This window comes from Triticum aestivum, chromosome 4D (genome assembly GCF_018294505.1).
Source record: "Triticum aestivum cultivar Chinese Spring chromosome 4D, IWGSC CS RefSeq v2.1, whole genome shotgun sequence".
NCBI classification, from domain to species: Eukaryota; Viridiplantae; Streptophyta; class Magnoliopsida; order Poales; family Poaceae; genus Triticum; species Triticum aestivum.
Genome location: NC_057805.1, coordinates 293,228,141 through 293,243,728, shown reverse-complemented (window position 1 = coordinate 293,243,728; position 15,588 = coordinate 293,228,141). Strand labels below are relative to the sequence as shown.

Here is a 15,588-nt window from a genome sequence, read left to right as displayed (position 1 = left end):
TCTTGACAACAATATAAGATCAATATCCCCGATGGTCTACCTAGGATATGTTGGATATGCATGTCGGTCTGGTGTTCTTGTATCCTTCAAGAAAATTCTTGACAACAATATAAGATCAATATCCCCGATGGTATGTTCTACCTAGGATATGTTGGATATGCATGTCGGTCTGGCGTTCTTGCATCCTTCCAAGAAAACCAAGTACCATGTCAACTTCCAAGAAAACCAAGTACCATGTCAACGAGTTCTCTTCTAGGAATTATCATAGAACTGCCGCCGAATTGTTTCACTCTTAACTTCACAATTGAGAGGGCATTTGGTTAAACAATAATTTTTAAGATCCATGATCAGAAGGACAGTTTACGCCTTACGAATGACAATATGAATCACTTCAAAACCAAAGGTGCTTTAAGGATTTCATTGAAAAATGTTCATCCAGTCGTACAAATATCTTCCTTCAGTGTTCTCCCTTCAGTGTATGTTAATCCAAAGAAGCTTGGGGGTTGGTTACATCAGTAATTATCGGAGCCTAATTTTTTTGCCTGTACCAAACAAGGCCACTCCCATAGAAAAACCCATGTAACAGCACCTCCTGAAACTGAGCCAGGGTCAGCTATTAAACAGAAGGAACCAGGGAAGCTCCGAAGCCATCCTGCAAACTATTAGTCACCGGAATTGCCTTTCTTTTGCCTCAGTGTGTCCTAAATGATGTATAAACTTCTACTTCTGGGTAAAGGTTAGCCGCCGTGGTTAAAACCCACCACCAGACTGCTAGAACCACCTGCGGAGTCTGCGAAATTTGTTGTACCTTCTCCTAGCTAATCCACTGTCACTAAAACTACCACCTTGAACCTGATCTTGAGCTTCTGAAAATTCCTCTGACCATGATTCCAGCGGAATAAGATGGCTGTCGTCCTTTGCCTTCCTCTTCTGCTTCTCAATCTGCTTCACATTCTCAGATATTTGGTGGAGTGTCTTATTTATCTTCGTGAAACTCCTTTCCATGGGCTCGACGACATGGGAGACTGTGTATCTGACATCATCGACCATCTGAGAACGTACCATAACACAAGTGAGACGAATGTGAGAGAATGATAAAGGAGGTACAGAAAACTGACCACTATTAGAAACTTACAATTTCACCACTTCCTAACACAACATCACGAACACTCTGAGGAAAACTCAACCGCCTGTCTCTGGAATCAGGGCGAGAGGTTTCCATGATTGTTAAATTATCAATCTCTCGTTCTTCTTCAGGATCTGGAGCCCCCAGGGATGCATAATCAGACATGACAGCAGCATTATAAACACTTCTCTCGCCACGCCTGTAGGGCTTAGCTGGGAATACTTTCATATGAACCACTGCCGCCACCCCCATCTGTCATGCAAGGGACACAAAACGTTGTGGGAATAAACTTAAACAGAGACTCTTCTTCTTAAACAATTAGAGAGCAGAGTAGCATCGTTGTCTGCAGTAAATCCATCATCGGTTGTGAACACAAGTTCACATACAAAATCACTGGTACAACAAGCGCATTGTATATAAACTTCTGATAGTACAAGACAATTCAAAGCAACACATGAACCAACCAATATTGGAAAAGGGATATGGGAACTTCCCATAACAATAACCTCCACATTTGTGAACATGTAACATAAAAAATGTAACTCAGAAACAATCTACAGTAAAACCATTCACTAATATGCAAACTACGAAGGCACTCTAGGCATAGGCAATACATGGGTTAAGAGGTTAATATGGATGAACAGAACTGTACTTCTATAGTGCAAACTATCAGAGCTAACTTGTTTCCAAAGTAAACTACATCGTGAATGAAAAAAAATGAAGCATAGGCATGTAACAGTTGGACAAATGTTTTGCATGTACTCCCTCCTTTCCTAAATATAAGTCTTTGTAGAGATTTCACTATGAACTACATGCAGATGTATATAGATGTATTTTAAGTGTAGATTCATTCATTTTGCTCCGTATATAGTCCACCTAGTGGAATCTCTACAAAGACTTATATTTAGGAACGGAGGAAGTATTCTGCATGCTCCTATGAGGGTAGATAAAGCATAGAGGTGACTTGCTGAGAAAACAAGTAAAAGCAAGTGAATCAACCCAAGACTAGAAACTGTAAAAAAAAAAACATAATGGATAAAACATACCTCCAGACATATTATATAATCCTGGATACGTGTTTGCAAACTTTGTGCCAGATGTCCATTAAAAAGCCCAGTTGAAAACAGAAATGCAACAGCAATACCTTGCCACCATGTCAAAAATATAATAGATTTGAAAGTTAGAAACTTGGACAGGGGCTTAATAGGTTCCAGCTTCTCCTTTGTAGCAGTGTAGAACTGTACAAGACAGTACAATGCCCATGTCTGGCTGAAATTTAGGACAACAGCCAAATATGGGTACCTGCAAAGGGATTGACTGACACTGAGAACGCCAAACTTGAAATATTTTGCTCATTCCCCAATGCAGAATCAGATTAATTATGCATAAAACAATGAGCATCTTTAAGTTTGCGACCAATATTCAAGAGATTGCTCAGGAAAAACTACAGGCAAAGGAAACGACTCCTACCCATATCTCCATGCAAATTTTCCTTCTCCATAGATACCCAGAAGTTCTAGCAAAATTGCCAAGATAGCACAAATAGGCTTGAGTATCATCTACAGAAAATCATAAACTACATCAGAGCTATTACATACATGAAGCAAAGAGGCACAAAGGTAAAAAGCTTGTCACCATAAAATACATACGTATTGCACAATGCCAATCTTCACGGCATAATAAAAGTCAGGACCGAGGTACCAGTTTCTCATAAACCAGTTCAATGGGAATGGATGTTTCACAATACCATAATCATAATCAACGTCTAGCAAAGGAGAACTATCACTGGGTTGAAACTGATCCTCCATGTATCTGATGGTACTTTCCTCCCCGCCTAAAATGATAAAAGATAAAATCAAATGAACAGTATAGAAAATAAATAAGGAAACCTGAGAGCTGTAGGCTAAAAAACTAGGTATTTGGCATATTGGCCCTCACTCCAATATAACAGGTCTTATGCACTGACCAAACTAAAGCAGCAAACAGAATAAGGTGCTTCATCAGCATCGACATTCTTATGATTAAAAACTGAAAATGTAACTCCAAAGTCAGAAAGGCAATGCCAACTCAAATTGTAACTTTTCTTATAATTAAATTCCTCTTTTGACGATTGATATTTCTGCATTACCAGAAAAAAAAAACATGTATTACCCGAAATAAGATTAATCAAGTAATCAATCCAATAACTAAAAGGTTAGTTGAAAAAACAGGTTAAAAGTCACAACCGTGTACAATTTGACTTCCAACTATTGGTAAAGAAGACAATTTCTTATAGGAAGGACCAAATGGAGAAAGTACCAACCTAAGCATGCTATCAGATATCTCTCAAAGCAATACATTGCGAATGCCTCATAACAATCCCGCATCATCTCACAGATGAAAGCAACCTTTGAATTCAGTAATGAGAAGAACTACAAAAAAATAAGAAAGATCTGTTGGCATTGAAGGAAATAAAATCATAGTAACCACATACACAGAAAAATAAGTTGGTGAAAGCCAAAAGGAGGTACAAGAAAGGAACAAAAGCACTAAAGAGTAATATAACTTATCCTCAATAAGCACATTTTAAAATGGAATTACAGGGTGTTATATTAAATATAAAAAGAATATCTAGACTTACTAGAGTACAAACACTCACAGGGCATACTTAAAATAGTGGAAGTATGTAACAATGCTACCAGGTATATGTTTATAAACTATACACATGAATTATGATTACAGAATTATACTAGCAAAGTATCGTTAGAAAACGGTCACAAACATGATATGGTGAGCACAACATTGATGCTGTCAGTTTCCAAAATATTGATTGTCCATATGCTCACTCCAAGTATCAGCAATGTGACATCGACACTGAACTAAGAAGTGCAATAGCAGCTCATTGTACAAAAAACTGGAACAAAAAACAAGAACAGACAGGTCTACTTACTGATTGAACAGCATATACTGGAACCATCATAATGAGACCGATCAAGAACTTCTGCTCCTGCAATGGACAAAGTAGACAACTGAAATTGAAAGTGCAGCAGTCGAAAAGAACAGGGTAGATAGTTGAAAACTTAGAACAAATGCAGCCCAGGGAGGTATGAAATCTTTCATATCAGAATATATTCTTCTAATAAACCGAAAACTGAAATTCTGATAGAAAGCTACCTCAGGTTGATGGTACGCGCAGAGATGCTCGAAAGTTAGAAACAAGGACAGAACAAGTGCAACAGTTACAGATATCCCTGCACTGAAAATTGGCCAGCTTGACAATGACTGCGCCACTGAGATAAAGCTAGGAGAAAACATTTTCCCTGATCTACCCAAACAACTGCTCACATGGATCAGCACCAAGATGAAACGGATCACGTTTTTCGGAGCCATACTGCCAAAGACTGTATTTAGGTGGGCAACTTGCTTGTGGTCTGTCCTCTATCTGTAATTCCGGCTTTCTTCTTCTACAAGCTAGAGAATTCAGGATTCAAAAACTGAGGGGTAAATCTTCTTTTGTGCTTCTTCGATATGCTCAAGCTCTCTTTAGTCTTCTGCAAAACTTTGCTGCGGAGCATACTGGTCCTTCCCTACAGATTGACAACGATTGTAAGATAAACACACAAATATTTGCTCTTAAGATATAGTGACAGAACTTATGGCAAAGGAAGGCATGCAAGATAAGAGCACTTTTAGCTTATAAGTATCAGCAATTGTACTTATAGCACCAACGACATGAAAAAACCAACGGCATGAACAACACCCAGGAAATCACAAGAGACCCATCTTTTTCTAATAATTACGCCATGGAAGGTCGCACGTCTTAGATGCCCATCTCCATTGTGGAAAAAATGGCAATAATGAATTAATAAATTTCTTCCTTTTAGTGTCATGTTCCCTTTGATTCAGTAGGGCATACCCAGTGCTGAAAGCTCCCACACAAGGTGGGGCCTGGAGAAGGGAATTTCTAGATAGCCTTACCCTTGCATAACATTCTGCAAGGAGGTTGGTTCGAACCCAGGACCTCCAAGCCACAAGTGGACAGATTCTACTACTGCACCAGGCCCGCCCTTCATTCCCTTTGATTCAGTAGAGGTAACAAATAATCCAAGGAAAACTACTCAACCTTACACAGATACAACCGTTCAATTACTCTGTGAACGACAAGCCATCCCTCTTGCTAAATCTTCTACATATTCATACAGAACTTCGTATAAATAATTGACAACAATCATCATTATTGGAACCAATCTGTTTTAGCTACAAGGTGGTAAGAAGCCAAAATCGTCAATAATAAATCATTTCCATCGTAGTAAAACAAAATATGAATGTAATTTTCCTCGAAGAAAAGTAGCAATGCGGCACAGAATTCCAAATAACTCGCTTAAAATAAAATTTTAGGCTATTTGCCCCAATTGTGAAGACCATAGTTAAACCCTGAAATTAATGTAAGATCTATTCCAACAGACATAGGCAATCAACCCAGGAATCAATAGAACTCTCTTTCAGTTCAGCAATGGTCGCACAAGGTTATGGTAGCTTTTACTGAGGGGCTAAGTCCTTTTACTCTTGTACAATGGAGTGGAAACACAGTTCTGGGGATACATCACGACGAAATGTTAAGAGGGCATAGCACGGGTAGAACAGGAGAGATAGGTGTTTCCTGCTACAATGACTGGAGTGCAATTGTATTTGCTTGATTGCTTGATCTTTTAACGTGTGGGAAGATAAAGAGTTATTCCGTCCACAAGTCAAAACTAAGATAGAACGGGAGACTCGAACCTGGGCCGATGGGCAGGGTCATAAGAGAAAGACAATGCTGGCTGCTCTCCTTGGCCCTTGGGTATATTGAGTGACAGAAAAACACACTGCCAATTACATGACACGATGTGATGCATGTATAGCATGAAAAACTCGCATAAGGTCCACCTACCCTTCCCAACAACCAGTCGAAAGCTGAACCACCAACCAATTTATCCACATCACGAATTAGGAAACAACACAGGCAGCCGCAGATCAATGGGATACCCAGTTTCCAGACTCTGCACTGCTAAGTGCGCAGAGTAGCAATCTAGCGAGCGACTCGTCAGTAATAATATAACAGCAGCAATAGAACGGGGTCAAACATCCCCGCCGACTAGAATGGATAATTAATTACTACTCGTAGTTCAGTCATCTCACCGGGTGGAAGCAGTTCGTAATAAAACAAAAATTAATAATAGCAGAACCGAGTAAAATAAAAGTGAAGCAACCGGAACCACCCAGAACTACAGCGACGCACCTCGCGATTTACCCCCCACCACAACCGCGCGGACCACCCAGCATTGACGGGAAGTATGGATTAGCGCAACCTGGTGCCCCCTTCCCCGCCGCCCAGATCATCATACTCCAGAGTCCATACAAACAACACCGATTTCTCGCAGCAGAACAACTAGCGCATCTATGGTATGAAATCAACCGCCTCCGACGGGTCAAACTGGAGGGGGAATCGCACTAAGACGAGGGATTCGGGACCTTTGGAGTGGGAGGGGGGCGAGCAGATCGCGCCCAGGCGGCTAGGCCCCTCGGCCTCGGGCGTGGAGAAGGGGCCTCGCCTCGCCTCGCCTCGGGCTCGGCTCCCGCTTCCGCTTCGCTTCCAACGAGACGAGAGAGACGAGACGTGTACTTGTTTTTGTTGGAAGAAGAAAAGAAAAATCTCTGGGTTGGCCTCGACTGGGACTAGGGGAGTCGAGAGCGACGGGGTTTTTGCACTTGCACGCCTCCGCCGCTGTTTGTATCTGCGTGCCTGTGGGGATATGGGCCCGCATGCCAGTGGGAACAACAGATGACGCTTGGGGCCCCTCCGAGCAGGTGGTGGTGCTGGTTGACTCGTGGATGTGCCTACTGCGGATGCGCACAAGCGGTGGCGGTGGTGGCGTGAATAGGCGGCCATGTCGTGGGCCCATCAGCCAGCCGCGGGAGACCTGGACCCGGATCGGATCGTCACTCACAAATTTCTCCTCTTTTTCTTTTCTTTTTCTTTTTCTTTTTTTATGGAATAATTTCTCCTCTTTAAAAAACGAGACCAACCCGGGCTAGACTAGTCTGTTGGCATTTTTTATAGAAAAAAACTCCGTGAACACCAAGCGTCCGAGCCGAGACTCGAACCCTGGTAGGCTGGCTGCGAACTCCCGCGCCTTGTCAACTGAGCTACGCTTCGTTCTTATTTCTCCTCTTTTTCAAGGAACAAGATATCAAGAGATCCAGGCTCCGAGATGTTTACCCTACCCACCCATAAGAACAAGCGAAATCTGCCGCCCGATTAAGCGCGGGGTGTCCGCCGCCTCCCTTGCTCAATACGTGGCCTACTGGACCACGTCTCATTCATTTTATCTCTGCAACGATGGTGGTGTTGCAGAACGGTGACAGCGAACGACTACTGCGCAAGTACGCGACATGGTGAGAGATGTTTCAAATTTTGCAATATGGATCTTGTTGTAGAAATTTAGATGCGTCAGATATGCGTTTGTAACATTTACAATAAGGTTTTGCAATATGGGTCTTGTTGCAGAAAATTGAAGAAGAGGTTTGTGTAACATGGGTCTTATTGCAGAAATTTAGATAAGAAGAGGTTTGTCTAACATGGGTCTTATTGCAGAAAATTAGAGAAGAAAATGTTTTGCAACAAAAGTCTTATTACAGAAAATTAAAGAAATAAAGGTTTTGTGTTGCAAGAGGAACGATACATACAACTTGCATCAACACATCCGACGGCTCGCTGACAGCCGACGCGTAGCACGCCTCTAAAAACAAAACATATGACTCCTTGTTTTGCTTCTCTAACCCCACATAAATGATCTCTCAAACTGTTAGAGGTGGAAACAAAAAATAACAGCCCGCGGCAAAAGGTAGCCAACTCTCTCAAATATACTCGACCAATCCCTCTCAAAGTAAAACTTCAGGTCCTCTGCCTTCCCGCCCAAATGGCCACCACTTTCTGCCCGCTGCCGCTGCCAACATTGATGCCTTCGATTTTGGTCGTAATGGAACCGCAAGATCCTTCCGCCACCCCGCCAGTCAGCACTGACACGATGTCATCGAAAACAACCCACGCGCCGTCGCCCACACCAAATAAGAGGCTGGGAAACAAAAACCTCTTTCGGGGCAACCACATTAGCAACAAAGGCCCGTGGCAAGGTCGATGCAAGGCCACAAACGACTTCGGGCGACAACTGGTAGTCCTCCCGCTGCTCCAACCGTCAGCAACCGCGATGGTGCTCGTTGAGGAGGAGGAGGAGGAGGAGGAGAAGAAGAAGAAGAAGAAGAAGAAGAAGAAGAAGGTAGCTCCGATGCCTCGTTCTCGCCGACATCTCGTACCCTGTCTCCGTCCACCCCTACGCCCGCTCGTCCGGCGCGACCGACCGTCGCTGCCATCACCGTATGTGACCACCAACTGGTCAATGAAATGCCATTAAGGTAAAAAAATGTCTTTTTATTTCCGCTGGTGCGGTGTCCCGGCTAAGGGGTCTCTCACCATGTCAACTCCCTGCCTAGTGGGCGGGGTTGAGGACCCCTTGTCGGTACCTTCTTGGGCCGCATTGAGCAGCACATGAAGCGTAAAAGGAAGATCCAAAGACTTGGCGTATACTACTATACGCTAGATTCATGGAGGTTTCTATGTCCTCGTAAGTAGCCGACGGTTTCCTGGCCTAGCTGGTCTAGTCCATGGGCCAGACCGACAACCCGTTGATGAGGAAGGACTCCGGAGGCTTCTAACCTATGGCGTTAGCATATCGGGCTTCACTGAGGACTTGGTGTGTACTCCAAGTATATCTATTAGGATTGGCGTGTAACCCTTAGATGGCAACCGACGATGTGTAATCCTAGATACCCCTGGTGCCTATATAAGCCGGAGGGTTTAGTCCGTAGAGACACATTGATCATCGTCACCATTACCCTTAGGGTTTAGTCTACAACTTATGTTGTCGAGGTAGATCAACTCTGTACTTTGATACATCCACAATATAAACAAGAGCAGGACGTAGGGTTTTACCTCTTCAAGAGGGCCCGGACTGTTGGGGATCGTAGCAGAAATTAAAATTTTCTACGCATCACCAAGATCAATCTATGGAGTTTACTAGCAACAAGAGGGGAGGAGTGCATCTACATACCCTTGTAGATCGCGAGCGGAAGCATTCAAGAGAACGGGGTTGATGGAGTTGTACTCGTCGTGATCCAAATCACCGATGATGCAAGCGCCGAACGGACGGCACCTCCGCGTTCAACACACGTACGGAGCGGTGACGTCTCCCACGCCTTGATCCAGCAAGGAGGGGGGAGAGGTTGAGGAAGAAGGCTCCAACAGCAGCACGACGGCGTGGTGATGGTGGAGTGACAGTTCTCTGGCAGGGCTTCGCCAAGCACACGCGGAGGAGGAGAGGTGTTGGGGAGGGGAGGGGCTACGCCTTGGATGTGGTGCTGCAGCCCTCCCCTCACCCCTCTATTTATAGGGAGAAGGGGGAAGGGGGCCGGCCCCTCTAGATGAGATCTAGAGGGGGGGCGGCGGCCAAGGGGGGAGGGAGCTTGCCCCCCAAGCAAGGGGGGCGCCCCCCTTTAGGGTTCCCCCCCCCCCCAAACCCTAGGCGCATGGGCCCTAGGGGGGTTGGCGCCCAGCCCACTAAGGGCTGGTTCCCTTCCACCTACAGCCCATAAGGCCCTCCGGGGCAGGTGGACCCCCGGAACCCCTCCGGTGGTCCCGGTACAATACCGGTATACCCCCGAATATTTCCCGTGACCGTATGGTGACTTCCCATATATAAATCTTTACCTCCAGACCATTCCGGAACTCCTCGTGACGTCCGGGATCTCATCCGGGACTCCGAACAACATTCGGTAATCACATACAAACCTTCCTTATAACCCTAGCATCATCGAACCTTAAGTGTGTAGACCCTACGGGTTCGGGAATCATGCAGACATGACCGAGACACCTCTCTAGCCAATAACCGACAGCGGGATCTGGATACCCATGTTGGCTCCCACATGTTCCACGATGATCTCATCGGATGAACCACGATGTCGAGGATTCAAGCAATCCCGTATACAATTCCCTTTGTCAATCGGTACTTTACTTGCCCGAGATTCGATCGTCGGTATCCCAATACCTCGTTCAATCTCGTTACCGGCAAGTCACTTTACTCGTTCCGTAATGCATGATCCCGTGACTAACTACTTAGTCACATTGAGCTCATTATGATGATGCAATACCGAGTGGGCCCGGAGATACCTCTCCGTCATACGGAGTGACAAATCCCAGTCTCGATCCGAGCCAACCCAACAGACACTTTCGGAGATACCTGTAGTGCACCTTTATAGCCACCCAGTTACGTTGTGACGTTTGGTACACCCAAAGCATTCCTACGGTATCCGGGAGTTGCACGATCTCATGGTCTAAGGAAATGATACTTGACATTAGAAAAGCTTTAGCAAACGAACTACACGATCTAGTGCTATGCTTAGGATTGGGTCTTGTCCATCACATCATTCTCCTAATGATGTGATCCCGTTATCAATGACATCCAATGTCCATGGTCAGGAAACCGTAACCATCTATTGATCAACGAGCTAGTCAACTAGAGGCTCACTAGGGACATGTTATGGTCTATGTATTCACACATGTATTACGATTTCCGGATAACACAATTAAAGCATGAACAATAGACAATTATCATGAACAAGGAAATATAATAATAACCATTTTATTATTGCCTCTAGGGCATATTTCCAACAGTCTCCCACTTGCACTAGAGTCAATAATCTAGTTACATTGTGATGAATCGTACACCCATAGAGTTCTGGTGTTGATCATGTTTCGCTCGTGGAAGAGGTTTAGTCAACAGATCTGCGACATTCAAATCCGTATGCACTTTACAAATATCTATGTCTCCATTTTGAACATTTTCACGAATGGAGTTGAAGCGACGGTTGATGTGCCTGGTCTTCTTGTGAAACCTGGGCTCCTTGGCAAGGGCAATAGCTCCAGTGTTGTCACAGAAGAGAGTCATCGGCCCCGATGCATTGGGAATAACTCCTAGGTCGGCAATGAACTCCTTCATCCAGATTGCTTCATGTGCTGCCTCCGAGGCTGCCATGTACTCCGCTTCACATGTAGATCCCGCCACTATGCTTTGCTTGCAACTGCACCAGCTGACTGCCCCACCATTCAAAATATACACGTATCCGGCTTGTGACTTAGAGTCATCCAGATCTGTGTCAAAGCTAGCATCGACGTAACCCTTTACGACGAGCTCTTCGTCACCTCCATAAACGAGAAACATATCCTTAGTCCTTTTCAGGTACTTCGGGATGTTCTTGACCGCTGTCCAGTGTTCCATGCCGGGATTACTTTGGTACCTTCCTACCAAACTTACGGCAAGGTTTACATCAGGTCTGGTACACAGCATGGCATACATAATAGACCCTATGGCCGAGGCATAGGGGATGACACTCATCTTTTCTTTATCTTCTGCCGTGGTCGGGCATTGAGCCGTGCTCAATCTCACACCTTGCAATACAGGCAAGAACCCCTTCTTGGACTGATCCATATTGAACTTCTTCAATATCTTGTCAAGGTATGTGCTTTGTGAAAGACCTATGAGGCGTCTCGATCTATCTCTATAGATCTTGATGCCTAATATGTAAGCAGCTTCTCCAAGGTCCTTCATTGAAAAACACTTATTCAAGTAGGCCTTTATACTTTCCAAGAATTCTATATCATTTCCCATCAATAGTATGTCATCCACATATAATATGAGAAATGCTACAGAGCTCCCACTCACTTTCTTGTAAACACAGGCTTCTCCATAAGTCTGTGTAAACCCAAACGCTTTGATCATCTCATCAAAGCGAATGTTCCAACTCCGAGATGCCTGCACCAGCCCATAGATTGAGCGCTGGAGCTTGCATACCTTGTCAGCATTCTTAGGATCGACAAAACCTTCCGGCTGCATCATATACAATTCTTCCTTAAGGAATGCCGTTTTGACGTCCATTTGCCATATCTCATAATCGTAGAATGCGGCAATTGCTAACATGATTCGGACGGACTTCAACTTCGCTACGGGTGAGAAGGTCTCATCGTAGTCAACTTCTTGAACTTGTCGATAACCCTTAGCGACAAGTCAAGCTTTATAGATGGTAACATTTCCATCCGCGTCCGTCTTCTTCTTAAAGATCCATTTATTTTCTATCGCTCGCCGATCATCGGGCAAGTCTGTCAAAGTCCATACTTTGTTTTCATACATGGATCCTATCTCGGATTGCATGGCTTCAAGCCATTTGTTGGAATCTGGACCCGCCATTGCTTCTTCATAGTTCGAAGGTTCACCGTTGTCCAACAACATGATTTCCAGGACAGGGTTGCCGTACCACTCTGGTGCAGAACGTGTCCTTGTGGACCTACGAAGTTCAGTGGTAACTTGATCATGATCGTCATCATTAACTTCCTCTCTAGTCGGTGCAAGCACCACAGAAACATTTTCTTGTGCTGCGCTACTTTCTGGTTCGAGAGGGGTCATCTCATCAAGTTCCACTTTCCTCCCACTTACTTCTTTCGAGAGAAACTCTTTCTCCAGAAAGGACCCGTTCTTGGCAACGAAGATCTTGCCTTCGGATATGAGGTAGAAGGTATACCCAATGGTTTCCTTAGGGTATCCTATGAAGACGCATTTTTCCGACTTGGGTTCGAGCTTTTCAGGTTGAAGTTTCTTGACATAAGCATCGCATCCCCAAACTTTAAGAAACGACAGCTTAGGTTTCTTTCCAAACCATAATTCATACGGTGTCGTCTCAACGGATTTCGACGGAGCCCTATTTAAAGTGAATGCGGCAGTCTCTAAAGCATAACCCCAGAATGATAGCGGTAGATCGGTAAGAGACATCATAGATCGCACCATATCCAATAGAGTGCGATTACGACGTTCGGACACACCATTACGAGGTGTTCCAGGCGGCGTGAGTTGTGAAACAATTCCACATTTCCTTAAGTGTGTGCCAAATTCGTGACTCAAATATTCCCCTCCACGATCTGATCGTAAGAACTTTATTTTCCTGTCACGTTGATTCTCAACCTCACTCTAAAATTCCTTGAACTTTTCAAACGTCTCAGACTTGTGTTTCATTAAGTAGACATACCCATATCTACTCAAGTCATCAGTGAGGGTGAGAACATAACGGTAGTCACCGCGAGCCTCAACGCTCATTGGACCGCACACATCAGTATGTATGATTTCCAATGAGTTGGTTGCTCGCTCCACTGTTCCGGAGAACGGAGTCTTGGTCATTTTGCCCATGAGGCATGGTTCACACGTGTCAAATGAGTTCATAATCAAGAGACTCCAAAAGTCCATCTGTATGGAGTTTCTTCATGCGTTTGACACCAATGTGACCAAGGCGGCAGTGCCACAAGTATGTGGGACTATCATTATCAACCTTGCATTTCTTGGCATTCACAATATGAATATGTGTAACATCACGTTCGAGATTCATTAAGAATAAACCATTGACCAGCGGGGCATGACCATAAAATATATCTCTCATATAAATAGAACAACCATTATTCTCGGATTTAAATGAGTAGCCATCTCGCATTAAACAAGATCCAGATACAATGTTCATGCTCAAAGCTGGCACTAAATAACAATTATTGAGGTTTAAAACTAGTCCCGTAGGTAAATGTAGAGGTAGCGTGCCGACGGCGATCACATCGACCTTGGAACCATTCCCGACGCGCATCGTCACCTAGTCCTTCGCCAGTCTCCGCTTATTCCGCAGCTCCTGCTTTGAGTTACAAATATGAGCAACCGCACCGGTATCAAATACCCAGGAGCTACTACGAGCGCTGGTTAGGTACACATCTATAACATGTATATCACATATACCTTTGGTATTGCCGGCCTTCTTATCCGCTAAGTACTTGGGGCAGTTCTGCTTCCAGTGACCGTTTCCCTTGCAATAAAAGCACTCAGTCTCAGGCTTGGGTCCATTATTTGTCTTCTTCCCGGCAGCTTGCTTACCGGGCGCAGCAACTCCCTTGCCGTCTTTCTTGAAGTTCTTCTTACCCTTGCCTTTCTTGAACTTAGTGGTTTTATTCACCATCAACACTTGATGTTCCTTTTTGATCTCCACCTCCGCTGATTTCAGCATTGAATATACCTCAGGAATGGTCTTTTCCATCCCCTGCATATTGAAGTTCATCACAAAGCTCTTGTAGCTAGGTGGGAGCGACTGAAGGATTCTGTCAACGACCGCGTCATCCGGGAGATTAACTCCCAGCTGAGACAAGCGGTTGTGCAACCCAGACATTTTGAGTATGTGTTCGCTGACGAAACTATTCTCCTCCATCTTACAACTGTAGAACTTGTCGGAGACTTCATATCTCTCGACCCGGGCATGAGCTTGGAAAACCATTTTCAGCTCTTGGAACATCTCATATGCTCCGTGCTGCTCAAAACGCTTTTGGAGCCCCGGTTCTAAGCTGTAAAGCATGCCGCACTGCACCAGGGAGTAATCATCACTACGTGACTGCGAGGCGTTCAGAACGTCTTGAGTTGCTGGGAAAACAGGTGCATCACCTAGCGGTGCTTCAAGGACATATGCTTTCTTGGCAGCTATGAGGATAATCCTCAGGTTACGGACCCAGTCCGTGTAGTTGCTACCATCGTCTTTCAGCTTGGTTTTCTCTAGGAACGCTTTGAAGTTGAGGGCAACATTAGCGTGGGCCATTTGATCTACAAGACATATTGTAAAGGTTTTTTAGACTAAGTTCATGATAATTAAGTTCATCTAATCAAATTATTAACGAACTCCCACTCAGACAGACATCCCTCTAGTCATCTAAGTGATACATGATCCGAGTCAACTAGGCCGTGTCCGATCATCACGTGAGACGGACTAGTCATCATCGGTGAACATCTTCATGTTGATCGTATCTGCTATACGACTCATGTTCGACCTTTCGGTCTCTTGTGTTCCGAGGCCATGTCTGTACATGCTAGGCTCCTCAAGTCAAGCTAAGTGTATTGCGTGTGTAAATCTGGCTTACACCCGTTGTATGCGAACGTTAGAACCTATCACACCCGATCATCACGTGGTGCTTCGGAACAACGAACCTTCGCAACGGTGCACAGTTAGGGGGAACACTTTCTTGAAATTTTAGCGAGGGATCATCTTATTTATGCTACCGTCGTTCTAAGCAAATAAGATGTAAAACATGATAAACATCACATGCAATCAAATAGTGACATGATATGGCCAATATCATTTTGCTCCTTTTGATCTCCATCTTCGGGGCGCCGTGTTCATCATCGTCACCGGCATGACACCATGATCTCCATCATCGTGTCTTCATGAAGTTGTCTCACCAACTATTACTTCTACTACTATGGCTAACGGTAAGCAATAAAGTAAAGTAATTACATGACGTTCCAGTTGAACGCAGGTCATAAATA

The 15,588-nt window shown here is 44.5% G+C and overlaps 1 protein-coding gene across 4 annotated transcripts; it reads right to left on the bottom strand.

Annotated features, from left to right (window-relative positions):
• Positions 1-390: 390 nt before the first annotated feature.
• Positions 391-6,856, bottom strand: LOC123097504 (protein LAZ1 homolog 1). 4 transcript variants are annotated; one of them, XM_044519267.1, is made up of 9 exons: positions 6,617-6,855; positions 4,280-4,692; positions 4,056-4,112; positions 3,429-3,537; positions 2,776-2,960; positions 2,597-2,685; positions 2,173-2,428; positions 1,136-1,378; positions 391-1,050 (listed from the first exon to the last, which is right to left on the bottom strand). In XM_044519267.1, the coding sequence occupies exons 2-9, from the start codon at positions 4,493-4,495 to the stop codon at positions 772-774; spliced, it is 1,434 nt and encodes a 477-aa protein (XP_044375202.1). In that variant the 5' UTR covers positions 4,496-4,692; positions 6,617-6,855; the 3' UTR covers positions 391-771. The 4 variants fall into 4 exon arrangements, with proteins under 4 accessions (XP_044375202.1, XP_044375203.1, XP_044375204.1 ...); XM_044519268.1 differs by having other exon boundaries at positions 6,384-6,827; XM_044519269.1 differs by lacking the exon at positions 6,617-6,855 and adding an exon at positions 5,084-6,317.
• Between the last annotated feature and the right edge of the window lie 8,732 nt (positions 6,857-15,588).

Bases quoted from the DNA above. Each gene is read 5' to 3' on its own strand.
- LOC123097504 (XM_044519267.1), bottom strand. From the start codon at position 4,495: ATGGCTCCGAAAAACGTGATCCGTTTCATCTTGGTGCTGATCCATGTG. The intron at 3,538-4,055 runs GTAAGTAGACCT...ATTTTTTTGTAG, and splicing joins CAGTATATGCTGTTCAATCA to TTCTTCTCATTACTGAATTC. The intron at 2,686-2,775 runs GTATGTATTTTA...GATTTTCTGTAG, and splicing joins AGATTGGCATTGTGCAATAC to ATGATACTCAAGCCTATTTG.